Consider the following 18468-nt stretch of genomic DNA (forward strand, 5'->3'; position numbering starts at 1 on the left):
AAAAATACAAGAATCAACAAAAAATAGAAGAATTAAAATGAAAAAAATTGTTTAACCAAAAAACGAAAAAAAAACATGGAAACGAACAATCTTTGAAAAAATTAAAATAAAAATAATGAAAAAGCGACAAAAATTTAAAAAAATACAAGAAAGCAAGAGACACAAATTATATATTAAAAGGAAAAAACCAAAAACGGAAATAAAAGTAACGGAAAATCGAATAATGCGAAAAAAATAAAATGCATTAAAAACCAGACCGATACGAATAAAAAAAAGAACGAAGGGGCTACAAAATTAAGCAAACGAAAAAACAAAAGCCTGCAATGACATAAAAACAAAAAATGAATAAAAGAAGAAACAGAAAAACTTGAAGCGAATAAAGCATCAAAAAACGAAAACCGAATCGACCAAAAAAATAAAATGAACAGAATGAATAAGAAAACGCAACAAAAAAACAAAATGAAGCAAATATGAGAGACATAAACGAACCAAGAAAAAGAAAACAAAAAAGAAGATATGGATAAACAGCGAACAAAACTAGAAAACGAACAAATGGAAAAACTAAAACTTGTGAATTAGAAACATTAAAAACGAATTAACAAAACAAAAAGTGAAATGAAAACATAAACAATTAAACGAATGAACAGTAGGCAACGAACAATAACGAAATGAATTATCAAAAACAAAAAAAAAACAAAAATAAATATGAAAAAGACAGAACAAAAAAAACGATATTTTTATTCTTTAAATCTAAAAAAACACAAATGACGAAAACAAAAATTGGAAACAATAAATGATAAAAATGATAAGCCGAGAAAAACGAAAAGAAGTAGTGGAAGAAAAATAAACGAAAAAATACAGAAAAAGAAACAAAAAAATGCAAACAAAAAACGAACATACAAAAAACGAAAAAACTGAAACTCTGAGAAAGTAAAAAAAAACCACACAAAACAAAAAAACAAATAATTTAAGGAACAGAAATGATTCAGAAAACAAAAACAATAAAGAAATGAATTAACAAAAAAAAACAAAAATAAAGAATAAGAAGACAGAACGAAAAAATTGATAAAAATGAGAAACTGAGAAACACAAAAAGGAAAATAAACGAACAAAATACAGAAAAATCGAAACTAAAGCGAAACACAAAAAACAAACATACAAAAAACGAAGAAATAAAAAACATACAAAAAAATGAAATAACTAATCATTTAAGAAACAAAAGAATCAGAAAAACGAACAGAAAAAAATGAAGATTAGCAAACCGAAAATAAAACAATAAAACAGTATGAAACAAAAAAACGGAAACAACAATAAAAAAATTCAAAACACGAAACAACGAAAACAAAAATAGAAAGCGAGAAAACTAGAACGAGAGAACGAAAACAAATATGATATCAAATATGGGGCAGGGCAAGCGCAAATAAATAATTGAAGATTCCTTTTGGAACGAAGTAGGATAAGGTAACAAGAGTATTACTCTACAAATTAACGAAAAAACGAATAAGTAAAAAAAACTAAAAAAAATGAAACCAAAAATCGAAACAAAAAAGAACAAGAAAATGAAAAAACTATTGGAAGAAAAAAAACGAAAAAAGCAAAGAAACAGGAAAATAAATGAGGCAAACACACGAAAATAAAAATAAATAAGCAAGCGAAAACCGAGTAAAACAAAAATAAAAAATAAGCTAAAAATCAAAGAAAGAATAACAAAAGTTTAAAAAAGGGAAGAAAGCAAATATAAAAGACAAAACAAGGCATTAAAAATAAAACAAAATAAAGATAGAACTAAAAGGAACGAAAGAATGCGTAACAGAAAGAACAAAAATAACGAAAAAAGAAAAGAACGAAAACCACTGAGGAACAAAAAAAATTAAGATAACGAATAAACCAAAGAGAAACGACGTAAAAATGAAAAAAGAAAAAAAAACGAAAGAGCGAAAATACAAATAAACCAACCTACAAAAATTTGGAAAAAAAATACCAAAACGAGTGAACAAAAACAATCCAAAAAACAAAAGAAACCGGAATCAAAAATCGGCAAACAAAAAAAACGGCAAAACGAGAAAACATACAAATAGAAAAACAACAAAACGGTAAAACTAAGACTAACTAACAAAAGTGTTCGAAGAGCATAGAAATGAGTAAACAGGAAAAAGCAAACAAAAAATAGAAAAAATAATTAAAGGAAAAACAGCAGAAAAAGAAAAAGCGGAAAAATAAAAAAGAACTGTAGAAAAAACTAAAATCCAAAAAAACGATAACGAAAATGACAAAACTAAACGAAAACGAACAAACGAAAGAGCAAAAAATAAACGATTTAATGAAAAAGCAAAAAATAGAGATGATAATGAAACAAAGATAATTAACGATAACGAAAATGAAAAAACAAAACAAAAACGAACAACCGAAAGAGCAAAAAATAAACGATTTAATTAAAAAACCAAAAAATAGATATGATAATGAAACAAAGATAAATAACAACGACAAAATTAAAAAAAAACGATAAACATTAATAAACAAAAGCAACAGAAGAAAATACAAAAACCACGAAAACAAAATTAATAAACAAAAACAACAGAACAAAAGACAAAAACCACGTAAACAAAAAAAACACGAAAGGAAAAAAACTGAAAAACCAAACGATTAAATATAAACGAACGAAACAAAAAAGAACCGAAATACCAAAACAAAAAGCAAAAGTCGAATATCGAGTAAAACAAAAAAAACAGAAAAGAATCACAAAAACGAAGAAAACGGATAAAAGAAAAAGAATAACGAAAACGGAAAAAAGAATAAAACAAAAAAGAACAAAAACCAGATTCAAAAATGAAAAAAACAAAAAATAAGAAAACTAAACAATGAAAACGAAAAACACGAGAACTAAAACGCTAACAAAACCGGGGCTGGGCAAGCGGGAATAAATTATTGAAGATTTAACTTTTGAGCTCTACTTCGACAACAGGAAAAAGGAGCGGACATGAATGCATTTAGCATTTGGGTTATCTTTGAATCGAGCTGAAAGTGCGAGTCCTTTAAAATAATAAGGTCAATCCGCATAAAAAACCGTTGCCAGGATTCATAATTTATAGAAAGAATCATTTCCCAAAAATAAAATCTTCTGATAGCCGAAAATCTTGATGTCATATTTTTACGCAAACTAATTTTCCGTTTCGCATTCCAGTTTGATCGATATACAAAATTCAGGTTATATTTACTTTCGCGTTTAAGTACCAGTCTTGTTTTTTTAAGAAAGGAAACAATGAAATGTTTTGTTTCGCAAACCCCATAATCTTTCAATCATGAGCTGGTTGTTAACGACTGTAAATGATCTTATGTCAAACGACCCATACCGACGAAGCGTGTGTACTGTTGCAATTATTGCTAGTTGAGCTCATATACCTGATACATGAAAAGCTAGTTTAATATATGGAACAGGGTAATTTAACTGAATTCGTGTTTCGACTTCATTTTATCAGAGTCCGACATTAATTTAGTGACAGGACTACGCTAGCGCCGAATTGATGTTGGCTCTAAAAAACGAGAGTACTATTTGTGTTTCTGAGCAAACCCCTAGTCCTACGTGGTGTCCCGCAAGAAAAGGAGTTCCGATCAAGAAAACAAATAGTGTTCGGCGCTAGCTTAGTCCTATCACCAAGTTACTGTCGGATTCTGATGAGACGGAGTCGTAACGCAAAATAACTAATTTAGTTATGTGTAGGTTTTGAACTCTTCATGCGCTAAAATGGTTTTAAATTTTCTCCACTAAGGAGATTTATAGCATGGTGTAGTAATTTATCAGGTTTTCGAAACTATTAATTATTTCTATAATTTCGAGTTGGAAGACATGTGACATTTGTTCGTACTTCGAGAAAACATTGAAAAAACGATCCTACCAATATTTCGATCTGTCCATGTCTTAAAACAGAAAACTTTAAAGTGAAGTTCTATTCCATAAGCAGAAATCATGTCGCACATCTGTCACGCATTTCGAAACGCCGGATAAGCTACAACCCTCCCCACACTATATCACTCCCGGCCCGTTTCCCGACGTTTACTTTGGAATCGGCAATGTGTCTGAAGACCGACTTACTGCCAAATCGAACAGTGCCAGAAAGCCTCCTGTTGGAAAAACAAACATGAACTTTGTTTATTTCCATTTCGATGGCTGTTATTTCGAGGTTTTCCCTCTAAATTCAATAGCAGAGAGCCAATGTACTCTCGCTGTCCCAATCTTCCTATACGGTTTTCGTACGCCGGGTGTGCTTTTTGGAGGGGTGGAGGAAGACATCGAGACCAGCAAATAAATGGAGCGTGCCAATGAAAATACTGCCAAAAGTGACTGCCACTGACGAACCGTAGATCGTTATGCAAAGGAAAGCTATCCTTTTTTCGGTGTTACACGATGTGGAAAAAAATCGCAGGAACGAGGAAAAGTTTTATGCCTCCCCTCGCCCTACTCCTCTAATCGGCATATTCGTACGTAACGCTTACCCCTTAAACAAACCGGTCAGTCTGCCTATCGTTTGCTGCTCGTCACTTGAAAGGTTTTCATTTTATCAGCAAGAAAATTGTTCCTAATCTCTCGACTAGTGAAATTCGGAGCCGCGATGAAGATCACTTCTGCACCGACTGTACCCCGAAACGAATAAATTATTCACACGCGAAATATCATTTTTCACGAAAACCCTCAAGCATGCGAAATGAGAAGATAATTTACATTGGTCGATATTTACTGTAATGGTGGAGGGCGCGTAAAGTGACGAGAATCGCATTCATCCTTGGCCTTTTCTTTTTTTTTTTTTTGGAAGACGAAAGTTGTTTTTTTTGTTCGCTTTTTCCTCCGACAACGTCACCGCGGCAGCCAGCGTGCGCTTGCTATGTAGAGGAGGATGAAAAGCAGAAAGCCTCTAAAGTGGAAAGGACCTCGCACAATCCTTCTCGCTTGAGAGCACCTATAATAGATGAGGCGCCGTAAAATGACAGCGAACAATTTTCGGCGACCATTTACACTTCGCTGTGTGGAACGGGGTGGGTGCTGTGCGGTGGCCGTGGGTGTTTGTTGGAAGCATCTTTTGAGCTAATCTGTTAATTGTGGGTGGGTAATGTTGTAGAAATTTGCGGTGAATTAGGGAAATTTCGGAGAGCTTGCACAAGCGACAAGTGACACTTCGCGGGTGCTTAGCTGGTTCGCTTCGGCGCGCGGTTGAATGAAAATGATATTCAAATCGGAAATTTACGAATTAAGTTGGGGAAGAGTATTCGCTGAAATTCGATGTTGTACTTAACTGTGGTAATTTTAGAAAAACATGGTGTTACAAAACAACCACATGTCGAAAAGGCTTCTGGTTCACCTCCCAAATGAAAGGTTAGGCTACTTGAAGCACTTTCTTCTTCGGAGTAAGTTCTCTGAAACAAGCAAGATTTTTTGAAGGCTTTGGATAAAGTTTCAGTTTATTCCTGTTTAACTAATCCTAAACTATTTTACATTTTATCATCATTTTTATATTCCAGGAAATCCAAGCGGTGGTCGGCTATTTTCGTCCGCATCCCTTATCACCTAATGTGATTCATCAACAGTGCTATCTTTGAAAATAAACCACCTTGATTATGCAACTAATTTTAATCTTATTTTATTGCAAATAATTAAGTAGTCTTCATTTTATTATATTCAGAATTGCACATATTCTGTCGCATGTAATTTTAAATGTTCTTTGATTTGATGGCATTGTAAAAGAACACGTATCCGCCGGTTGATGCCAATCGAGCTGACGTTTATTTGGACTGATCAAACTAATTTCTTTGTTTGTTCAGTGTTTATTTGACCAACCAGGAAACTAATCCACTGGGTATTGTGCGTGAGAAATACGCATGATCTTGCCGGAGTGAAATGATAACTGTTGAATCATATATGAGGATAGGGTTCGTCGCGGTGCGGATGTGGACGGTAAATGGATTGCCCGCACCGCAACCGCACAAAAATAATAAAACCGCACCGCTTACCGCAACCGCACTTTATTTACCGCACCGCACCGCGCGGTAATGCGGTAAATGCGGTAAAATTTTTATATTTTTAAAAATTTTGTTGAAAAATTGTTCATTTGTATAACCATATATAATAAAATGTTATTCTTATTTACACGAAATTTAACTTTAAGAGACTCCTCAGAATGTATTGTTTAAGAAAAAATCAACTTTTGAATTTTCTATTAATACAATTCCGCACATTTTAAGGCAAACATTATACATTCAAAAACGTTCTACTGCAGTAAAAGGAAAACTTTTATTTTAGCAACCCTTCAGTTCATTAAAAAAATGGAATAAAAATGTAATAAGAAATGAAGTATTTTTTCCTTAAATTGTCATATTTTCAATGCTTTTGACATATGAAAATGAAATGGATGATTTTCGCATTTACGTAGTTCATTCTTAAAGGAATTCAAATAAAAAAAATTGAAGTTGAAATACCAGTACTTCTATATAGTAGCGCATATATTCCAATACAGTAAAATAAAAACATATTGTATTTCATCAATAAGAACGACGCCATATTTGGTTTTAATATGGGTTGGATTGGTATGAACTCCTACTTACCACTTCCTAAGTCATACATGATGAAGTCAGTGTGCAATCTGCCAAAATCATCGAAGATAGAAATACGATGTTGTTGAACGAATGATAGAATAATCAGCCTAATTTGGACCTCTCCTAATTTTTGGACGCTTTTCATACATTTGTATCCTTTACTACCAATTACTCCTAATTCGTTTGGTTTGATGAAGATAATTATATTCTTTGGGTTGTGTTTAAGTCCCAGCATAATTAGTTCATCTCAAATTTCTTTAAATTAATCAAAATTCACAGTTGAAAAATTGATATCGGAAACGATTCATAATTCAACGATTTCCAACAAAAATCGGGAGAAGTGATGCACTTTTAAATTGGATTTAAGAGTGCAAATTTATTGTTTTTAAATTATCTAATAATTTTGTCTCTATTTGGATCTTGCATTTTATGTATTTGAAATGGTTAGTTTGTGAAGTTTTACTTAGAAGTATAAAATAATTAGTGTCCAAAATATGTAGTAAAAATAATAGCGTCAAAATATTTCGGACAGAGCTAGATTTTCTTTCGTAATAGCAGTCTGTTTATCAATTTAGAATAACCAAAATTATCACTTTATCAATTTTTTTATGCGGTAATTACCGCAACCGCGACGAACCCTATATGATGGTTGACATTTCGCGAGAAGAATCAGAGGCCAGTTACCAATTTGCAGCAGTCATATCAGCACGAAGAACATATGCTTCATTGTCATATTCATTGGCTTTCTTTTAGTCCAATAAATCATTTAAATTAAATCAAATTAATTGTTCTCATCACTGAGAACTGACACACAAGTAAAGCTTTCAACTTGTGTAAGAAATAAAACTGTCGCTTTGAAATGACAACAGCGAATAGCAACTTGCCACTGGTCGGCGCTAAAACAGAGTCTCCTGGAACTCCGAAAAACTGTTCGTGTCGCAAGACAGAAACAGCAGGCTTATGCCAAGAGGGTGGAATGTCGGGAGAAGTCCGACAGAGAAACCCAGACAGTGGCCTCCAAGAAGGAGGGAAAAGAGAAGGTCGATACGGGCACTCAGACAGTGTCCTTCACCTTCTATGGAGCAGCCACGTCGCTTGAAGCGGCGGCCGAGTTCCCCTCGAAGGTAAAAGGTAAGGGCAAGGGCAATCGCAAGACGGCGTCGAACGCGAAGCGCCCTAGGAAGTCGCCAGGCGAGGGCGCAAAAAGCGACACCACACGGCGTGCAACCGTTAAGGTCAAACGCCGTTTGGGCGAGGTAAGCGAGGGCGAGAGTGACCTCGCTGAGCAGAGCGTTGGTACCAGCAACCCGGCGCGACCGGGGCAGGGGGGCCCAAACCCCTGGACGATGGTCACCAGGAAGAAGCCGGCACCGACACCGGAGGTACCGCGGCCCGCGAAGAAGGCCAAGGACAGAGGCGAGGCCTTGTGGTTGAAAACCGACAAGGACAAATATGCCGATGTCCTAAAGTCGATGAAGGCGGCCGAAAGCCTTTTGGCCCTTGGGCAAGATGTGCGTAGCGTGAGACGCACCAACACGGGAGAAATGCTTCTGGTGCTGAAGCGAGGCGCACAATCTAGTGCGGTATACAAGGCCTTGGCCCAAGAGGTCCTTGGAGAAGGCGCCCAAGTCAGGTCGCTAGGAGCGGAAATGACTCTCCAGTGCAAGCATCTGGACGAGTTCACGACCGCAGAAGACGTCGTCGCAGCCGTTAAGGAACATTGCGACGTCACAATCGAGCGGGCCTCTGTGCGATTGAGAGACGGACCCTCTGGCACCCAAGTAGCCTACCTCAGGCTACTGAAGGCGGATGCCAAAAAGGTAACCGAGAAAGGGAAGCTGAAGATCGGCTGGTCGGTATGCCCTATTAGTATACCCCAACCGCCTTCAGTGGATAGGTGCTATCGGTGCCTGGAGTCCGGCCACAAAGCCTACGAGTGCAAAGGCATAGATAGGAGCAAACTATGTCGTCGCTGCGGCGAGGAGGGACATAAAAAGCGGGGGTGCACTAAGGCACACAAGTGCCTTATCTGCACCGCTAAGAAGCAAGCCCATAAACATGCTATGGGCGGACCTTCGTGTCCCTTCGGTGAGTTAAATAAGAAGAAGCCGTGAACGTCACACAGCTAAATCTTAACCATTGTGCAGCAGCCCAACAGCTGCTGTGGCAGTCGGTCTCGGAGTCGAGGAGAGATGTCGCCCTCTTATCAGACCCGTACCGCATCCCTGCCGGCAACGGCAATTGGGTGTCGGACGGGTCTGGAATGGTGGCAATCTGTACAACGGGACGGTTCCCGGTTCAAGAGGTAATACACCCCTCCGCCGAGGGTGTGGCGATTGCCAAGATCAATGGTGTGTTCTATTGTAGCTGCTACGCCCCACCAAGGTGGCCAATAGAACAGTTCTACCAGATGATCGACAGGCTCTCGTCGGACCTAGTGGGCCGAAAACCGGTAGTCATAGCGGGAGACTTTAACGTTTGGGCAGTGGAGTGGGGCAGCCGCTGTACAAATAGCAGGGGTCAAGCGCTAATGGAAGCGCTTGCGAAACTCGATACTGCCTCAGAGTTAGACGTAGGATGCAATGAGCTCGCACCTAGGATGCAAGAGAGAAATGCCGTGAAGTGTTTCAAGCTGCAAAACTGGCCCTTAACAAGGCCATTAAAAGCAGCAAGAGAGCGTGTTTCGACAACCTGTGTGAGAGTGCCAACGCGAATTCGTGGGGTGAGGCCTATAGGATTGTGATGGCCAAGACCCAAGGGGGCTCTTCACCCCCAGAACGGGCTCCGGGCCGGTTGGCGAGGATTATCGAAGTACTCTTCCCGTCTCGAGCCACAAGCCCCTGGCCACCTGCACTACGAGACAGTGCGGGGACGGCCGAAATGGTGGCTCCGGTGACGAATGAAGAACTACTCGCAGTGGCCAATTCCCTAGCAATGAACAAAGCTCCAGGGCCGGATGGAGTTCCAAACAGCGCTCTCAAGGCAGCGATCATAGCGAACCCGAACATGTTCAGGCTAGCTACGCAGAGATGCCTTGACGAATGCCACTTCCTCAATAGATGGAAAAGGTAGAAATTGATGTTGTTGCCGAAGCCCGGGAAGCCACCAGGCAACCCATCGGCGTACAGACCAATCTGTCTGATCGACACGATTGGCAAATCGCTTGAGAGGATCATCCTCAACAGACTAACCTCGTACGCAGAAGGTACGGACGGCCTGTCAAGCAACCAGTTTGGCTTTCGGAAGGGTAAGTCTACGATGGACGCTATCAACTCAGTGATAAAGACTGCCGAAATAGCGATCCAACGAAAAAGGCGAGGCATTCGATACTGTGCGTTAGTGACACTTTACGTGAAGAACGCATTCAACAGCGCAAGCTGGGATACCATCGCGCTCTCGTTACACCGGCTTAGCCTACCGGTGGGTCTGTACCGGATCCTGGAAAGCTACTTCCAGAACCGCGTACTGCTATACGAGACCGATGCCGGTCAGAAAAGGGTTCCGATTACCGCCGGAGTCCCGCGGGGCTCGATCCTAGGGCCAGTGCTATGGAACCTCATGTATGACGGGGTTCTGGACTGAAGTTCCCTCCTGGGTTCAAGATCGTCGGCTTAGCTATCGATGCCTCGTGGCGTGGCAGAGGAGCGAAAGGGTGAGCATCCAAGTCAGTCTCACACGGTATGGTAAGGGTGAGCACAAAAGTCAGCCTCACATGGTATGAAAACGGTGAGCACCCAAGTAAGCCTCACATGGTATGCCAGAAGTGGGGCCTAAGAAAAATATCCCACATGGGATGCCAGGGGGAGCGACAGGGGTGTAATAGAGTGGTACGATCGAGAGTGAACCAGGTGATAGGGAGAGCAATATATTGTTCTGATTAATTGATTGAAGAGGTGATTTTTTAAGAATTTATTTTCAATGTTTACCGATTTTCCATACAAACTTCCATATAAACTTTGAAATTTTTGGAGGGTCCGTAGACACAACCGATCGGTGCACAATTACTAAGGGCCATAAAAGGAATCAGTAGAGCCTGGTGGAGCTAAAAGTAAAAAATTGAACCAGTCTAGTGAGCATCCAAGTCAGCCTCACATGGTATGTTAGAGGGCTAGCACAAGTGTGGGGTCGGGACACGAACCCAGGTGCGCTGCGTAGAAGGCAATCGATTTACCAACTACGCTACGCCCACCCCTCTTATAGTTTTATTTTGCGCCTGCAGGGTACGTGCACAAATTATTTCTTTTAAAAACACCCAGATGTTGGAAAAATGGATGTCGAACAAGATTCGTCATTAAAGACTCCGATTTCCTGTTGAAAAGTATACACATTGCAGCCCACTTTCGGATCAAAGATATTCCGCTAAGTATTCTAAAGATGACCATAGAACTGCGGCAGAAATATTCATCCGTGACAGATATCTCGAAAGTTTGCCCAGATAAGCTGACGATGAATGTTTTATGAAAGACTGTCGCGTCTACATGCCAGCCCACAAAGTGGAGACTGACGGTGTGGGCACCGATTCAAGTTATGGAGTCGTGCGTGGAGCTATTAAAGCACTGGTTTATTCTACCTCCTCGGCTATGCAAGCCACCTGTCATGCATTGCACTAAACATAAGCAACTGTGCCGTTGTAGCCATAAGGCCCGGTGTAACAAGTGCGCATACAATCATTACGATACTGAAAAGTGTGCTTATTGAGGGAAGCGTCCAAATGCTCTATCAGGCGTTGAAACAGAAACCAAGGAATATGAAGCGTTTCGTAAAAATGCACTCTACGCACTCTTTTGCAGAAATACTAGAGATGTTACTTCACATCTGCACATAATATTCCGTTACATTTGATGGATGCTCTTAGTTACAGCTAATTCATAGGAAATTAACTGTTTTCTTTTGAACTGTGTATGGTTCACCTAACATTTAGTACACAGCCAACGTCGCTAATTGATGTAACATGAATATTTTCCAACTATTGGACTTTGTTTGCCCTCCGTTTTAGTCTGGTCCCGTATCAAAAATTCGAATCACCAAAACGAACTGACATTTTCATCATTACCATCACCGGGACGGGGTGGGTGGAATTGGGACATTAGCGTTCAATTCGCTCCGCTAAAAGGTATCAACAGTCAAGGCAAATTGCATTCAATTTTGTTTGATCCCGTTGCGTTGGTTTTCCTTTGTTCTCTGTTAGTGAGCATCACGCTTTTTTTTCTGTGCCCTCCTCTGTCACTAGCTTGAACCAATTCTGGCCTGGGTTGATTTTTTTGTTACCACTCGGATGCTGGAAAGTTGTTCGTATAAAACTCTGTTTTTTATTCGATACATTTGATTGTCTCGGCACTTTGCGAACGCTTTGTGGCACAGAGGTTTCAGGTGAGCCCTTTTAGAGTGCATTTACTATGTTTATCAAACACAATGATACAAATTGAGTGCAGATAGCGAAACCCAATAGATCGGTTTTCCACAGAACAATTAATCGAATTTTAAAAACCCATCGTTTGATGTTTAGAGACCATATAAAAGTTAAATGAATTTCCTTAAAAGCCTAGCTATCGAAGAAGGGTGTTGGTCTCATGAACCAGCCGTTATCAGTTCGAGGCAAGGGTGAAAAATTTTCTTAGTATATATAATCGTTCCAATCAGCATCTGTACACAAACAATAACATTCTCTCTTGTCAAGATTGTTTAGGTTCGTCATGTGTGGTCTTCGTCGGACAAATGAAAAACGGGAGAACGACGTTCAACCAAACAACTCTTGACAAAATACCCTGAAACCCTAAAATTTGCGAATAACAAATTCAGTAGAACGCAACTTTCGAAAATTGAATCATTTTCCTGATAGGTGAATTGCTCAAAGCTGCTTTTAAATTCAGTAGCGTTTGGCGAACGATGCGCGAATGCAAACACTTTCCCACCCTTTTTTTATCTAATTCACTATTCATAATAAAAACAGCTGGGGATTTCACCCATTTTTTTATTTTTTTTTTCGAATTGAATTCTGATCCGCAGTCACGCGGAATTGAACCAATCAAACAAACGAATTGAATCGCACCAGAAACGGTTCACCGATCGGTTCATACTGTCCAGTGAACCATCCGAACCGAATGGGTCGAATAAAGGGGAAATAATAAAGAATGAACGAGGAAAATAGAAGTAAACAGAGACCAAAAAAGCAATTTGAATGAAAATCCGACGTTCAATTTACCTGGGTTCCGTTTGCTTATTCTGCTCACAACTTCCCTTTCGGCAAATAATGTTCAGTGATCTTTAATAATTTATGTACAACATTTTTATTAACATGGTTTTCAGTTGGGCGCAAAATCCGTGTCAGCTTTGATAAACCCGTACCCGTCATATCAGCTGGTCCAGGTTTGCCCAATCAGAGACCGGTGCAACACTTGCTGTCGATGCAAAAATGACAACTCAATCACACTTCCCACGGGAAAAGCGGTCCCAGCTGGAGCTACAAACGGGGAAACATTCAATAATAACCTATAACTACGTCCTACATCGTACATATTGCATGCATGCATGAGTCAATCTCAGAATCGGTTGCCTACTGTAAGGGTGACGCCAGAGTGCGAGCGGAACGCGATGCGGCGCTCAACGCGACGCGGGCCAATGCGTCGCGCGATGCGGTGCTTGCGAATGCGAACGCGATGAGACGCGTGCGAGCCAATGCGGAGTAAACAAACAAACGTCGGTGTAACTATTTTGCGGTTTCGGCATGGATTCCTCCGACGAAGATTATTTTGCAACAAATAGCATTAGCGATTATATTTTTGGAAAAAAGAAAAAGTACGGTATCCACCCGATCAATCAAGACCGAAGGAAATACGGAGAATTTTATCATTTGTACCCCCAACTACGGGAGCATCCTGACAAATTTTATAACTATTTGCGAATGACGATCCCTACATTCGATTATATACTGGACATAGTTGATCGGAAATTAATGAAAATGTGGACAAACTTTATTAAAACTCCGATAACTCCGTGCGAGAAATTAGTTATAACTATAAGGTAAGAAAAATCATTTCCATTCTTTCTTACAAAGTTGAAATGAAACAATATACCCCATTTGGGGGTGATTTTATTTTGTTTTTCTTTGTGTGTCATAACAAAAGAATAGAAATATAAGTTGTATTTTAGATTTCTTGCTACCGGAACCTCTTTTGCGGCATTATCATATTCATTTAGAGTTGGAAGATCTACAATCGGAGATATCGTGAAGGAAACTTGTCGCGCTCTTTGGGAGGAGCTGCAACCAATTCATATGCCGAAACCAACGCAGCTTTTATTCAGAAGCATTGCGCAAGATTATTGGGAACTGTGGAATTTCCCCAACTGTGCAGGGAGTATCGATGGAAAGCATATACGCATTCAATGTCCACCACACTCTGGAACAATGTTCTATAATTATAAAAAGTTTTTCTCCATTGTGTTGCAAGGTGTAGCGGACGCTAGATGTAAATTCATTGCTATAGAAGTTGGAGGATACGGCAAGCAGAGCGATGGAGGGACATTCAACGCTTCAAACCTATTCCAATTATTGAGAAAAGGAAATTTGGATCTTCCACCTGATAGAAATCTACCAGGTACAAACATAGTTATGCCATATGTTTTCCTCGCAGACGAAGCATATCCTCTTCTTCAAAATCTTTTGCGACCCTACGCACGTAGAGATTGCAGTACAGAATCGGAATATTATAATACTAGACTCTCTCGTGGCAGAAAATGCATTGAATGTGCCTTCGGTTCCATCAATGCGAAATGGCGTATTCTATGGAAACCAATTGAGACTGATGTTGAGCTAGCAGAAGATATTGTAAAGGCATTATGTATTTTACATAATATGTTAATTGATAAGGAAGGCGTGGAACGAGTGATACAGGAAGCTGAAAACTTCCAACGAAATACCCAATCTAATAGAACGGCATCCTGCCATCACGTTAATGTTAAAATGGGACGTCAAATTAGAGATGAGTTCCGCACATTTTTTTGGAATAATAAGCTGGAGTGAATTAGAAATTGTTGTTTTTTAATGGACTCATTAAAAACTTATCTTTTTGTTTTTCTTCACTATTAAATTAAACTAGTAATAAAGCTTCTTTATTATCGTAAAATTTAAGATTTTTCTGTTCTCATGTAATACGAAAGGTTAATGCAATCACACTAAAACTTTTTAACCGAGGTGCGATTTAGAGATGGGCAAAATGATTCAGTTTGATGAGTGGACCGTATCCGTTTCACTCACTAGAATGAAGCAACTCTTTTGACGATTCAGTGACTCGTTTTAGTACTTTGAAAAATGATTGCTTGAGATAAAACAAGAAAAAATCCAGGGCTTTAAAAACGTTTTCGTGTTACACATATTTGATGTAATTTTCTATCATAGTTCCATTTGCAATAATCGGCTTAATTCATTTTATGTTTATCGAACACTATTAGAAAGAAGGTACGTACGTTTTAGCATAATTTCGAAAAGAGTAGGGTAAACTAATTTTCATTCCTTCCATCAAATAGTTAGATCGCAAATGAGTGTGAGAAGAGGTTCTGCTATCATTTGACAATCTCAAATTTAGCTGCAACCGTTGGATTTGGCGAATGTTGTCAAAATCTTTTCAAATGCCCTATCTAAAAGTTGCTGTGCCAATTTGGAAACCATAAGAGGACATTGCTTCACCTTCGGTTGATTGAAGCACACATTTTACCTTTATGTTGGATATGACAGCTGTTTTGTTGATGTTTTATTCCGTGTAGACAAACAGTGTTCACTGTTTGTCATTCATTTTGATTCATTCGCTCTAAAGATTCAAAAGCATGGTAAACTGTCAAATCGACTCATTCTGTTCTTGTTGGATCTCATTGAGCTCATAATAATTAGCCACAATTTCAGTGAATCGCAGTTCTTTAAAAACGAATCGCGGTTCATTCATTCTTTTTGAAGAGTCGATTCTTTTTATCGATTCGTGATTCATTCGCCCATTTCGAGCGGAGTCTATCCCGAAGTCGACGACCTCTTCCATCTCTGCTGAGCATAACTTTAGAAGGTCTATCTACCGTTCTTCTCTTTAATTCACCGAACACTCGACAGTCTGCTTCCTTTAACGTCATGCCTCATGGCCGTACAGAGACTCAAGCAGTATCACCGATTTGGATAGAGCAAAATCTGTGCGCGTTTCTAAATAATGGCTCGCGTCGTTAATTTGGCATAAATAACTAACAAAATTGAAACAAATTTTTAAATTTTTTTTCGGTATCATGTTATAAAAAAAAATTAACCCTATATCCAGAGCCGTAACGTGGTTTTCTGATGCGTTTGGCGGAGTCTCAGTTTTGCGCCCCTGTGGTGTTTACTTTGGCTTTCTTTTTCAGTTCGACCTTCAAATAATAATTTGTGTACATAGAAATAGCCTACCTTCCCCAAAAATAATTTATGTTTGATTATCGTTTATTTCATGCAAATTCCATCCACAAATCTTTTAAGAAATCAGTTGGCGCTAGGTGTGTGATGGCTGTATATTAGAGTGCCAATGGCATGTATGGAAAACAGGTACTCATCGAATTTAGTAACCGAACGCACATCAACAAAAAATGTTTAGCTCGATATTTCAGAACATTAAAGCGAGCCTAACCGTTTTCCCTAGCCACACTACTGCACATGGCAGTGAGTATCATTTGACCCAGCACGGCGAGATACAAACAAGTTTAACAATTTGTATGTGTGTATGTTTGAATGCATTTTAGGCGGTGTTAAAATGGTATAGATACCACTCAAATTTTATACTTTTCCCTCGCCGGCATAACATGATAATTAGTTAGGTTCTATCAACGACCATACAGTAGACTTGAGTGCAACGTCCAACTCCTACTTAGCAGAGGGAAAAGGATTCTTCACAGTTCCTTTCGACCATGTTCTTATGAGCCTACCTAGTCCTAGTTTTCCGTTCTAAGTTTATAACTGATTCGCTCTAGAATACCAATCCGTCTTTCAATTTCATTGCTTTCGTTTCTATAATTAATCTTAAGTTTGCCGAAAATAGCCAACAAAATCGATACAGTAGAACCTTGCGGCAATTAAATCATAGTAACATAATCTTTTTCTATTCAAACGCTATTCCATTCGAACACAACCTACGAAATAATCCTCGACAGTTTTGGAAAATTGCGAACACTAAGTGGAAGGAGAACAGATTACTAATTGATATATTTTTGAAAGAACAACTGAGGGATTCCACGAGAAATCGGCCGCCCACAAAATGAAACGATCGCCGATTCGTACAAAATTTCCCAGTTGTATTTGGTTTATGAATATCCATGATTTTCTCTGCCAATTGCAACATTTTTGGGTGCATAACTTTCAAAATATTTTCGTTCGATTACCGTATTTTATACAGTAAAAATATCTAAAAGCGAGTTACATGGAATGAATACTTCTGCACTAAAGCAATAAACACTGAAAAATAACTTAATCCACCTAGGAGTGAGATGAGACATTTCTTACACATGGATCATTTATTAGTTTGCAAAACTCATGCGAAGTAATCGCACAACAATTTCTAGTCCTGCACGAAAACCTCGAATAAACTGAATAAAATTATAGAAAATCAATAAAACGAATGAAATAAAAAAATAAAGCAGAGAATGAAAAAAATATGAGAAAGGCAAAAGGCGATCAAATTCATAAAATGAATAGAATGATTAATATAAATCAAATTATTAAAATACATAAATCAAATTATATTAGCTCATAAAATGCAAAATTTGGACAGAAAAACTATTTGAAAATAGTTATAAGATTAATAGAATAAATTAAATTGACTCAAGATAGTCTAATAAAATAAATAAGGGAAATGACTCAAATTAAAGAAATGAACAAATTGAATCAAATGAATCAAATGAATCAAATGAATGGAATTAATGAATTACATAAACTAAAAATAAATGAAATGAATAAATAAAACGAACGAATCAAATAAACAAAACAAATAAAATTGATAAAATGAATAAAAAGAAGAAAATTTAATGATTAAAATGAAAACTTAAATGATGTTAAAAGGTTATAAATTAATAGAAAAAATTAATTGTGTCGAATAAATTATTTGGATGAAATAATAGAATAACATGCATGAACCGGAAAAAATGAATAGAATGCATAGAATGAAAAATGTGAGTGAAATGATTTAAATGATTGAAAATAATAAACTGATCAGAGTGAATCCAAAAACTGAATCGAATAAAATAGATAAAATGAACCCAAATGAGCAAAAAGAAATAAATAATTAAAAAGCGATGATCATATAGGTATATAAAATTTGTAAAATATTCAAAATGAATAAAATAAACAAACGAAATGAAGAAAGTGAAAAAATTGTCCATTTAGAATGAAATTAAAAAACATGTTTGAATAAAGTAAATGAATAAATCGGATTGAACGAATTTGAGAACCATTGTATCAGAAAGTTATAAAATATTTTCGAAAATTCCATCATCGGAAAATGGCAAATTAATATACAGTGAACTTCCATTTTTTGTTTTCATCTCTTCGTTTTAGTTCTTCTTTACTTGACGGCGTCGTTTAAGACTATTTGGTGTTTCTTCTTTATTAATGGACCTCAATTAGTTATCTGGAACTTGAAACGTTCAATTTGTTTTGGAATTCTAAGTTGTCTGTTTGGTCATATATTCCAGAAAAAAAAGATTGTTGTGCAGAATAGATTTTTCTTGTCTAGTATTTTAACAGGCAATTGAATATAGTAAAGTGAGACAAGGTCACATATACTTTCAAGTGTCTTAAACAGAAAGCGACAGAGGGATGATGCGATTCGTGAATGAAACAGGTAGATATTTCAACGATTTCATTTGCATTGTAGTAAATAGTGTAAA

General features: G+C 37.8%; 1 protein-coding gene across 1 annotated transcript; it reads left to right on the plus strand.

Annotated features, from left to right (window-relative positions):
- Positions 1–13104: 13104 nt before the first annotated feature.
- LOC131695000 (uncharacterized) lies at positions 13105–14720 on the plus strand. The gene is made up of 2 exons (XM_058983538.1): positions 13105–13602; positions 13732–14720. Exons 1-2 carry the CDS (start codon positions 13307–13309, stop codon positions 14600–14602), a joined length of 1167 nt encoding a protein of 388 aa, XP_058839521.1. The 5' UTR covers positions 13105–13306; the 3' UTR covers positions 14603–14720.
- Positions 14721–18468: the final 3748 nt, after the last annotated feature.

Source organism: Topomyia yanbarensis, unplaced genomic scaffold (assembly GCF_030247195.1).
Source record: "Topomyia yanbarensis strain Yona2022 unplaced genomic scaffold, ASM3024719v1 HiC_scaffold_228, whole genome shotgun sequence".
Classification (NCBI taxonomy): Eukaryota; Metazoa; Arthropoda; class Insecta; order Diptera; family Culicidae; genus Topomyia; species Topomyia yanbarensis.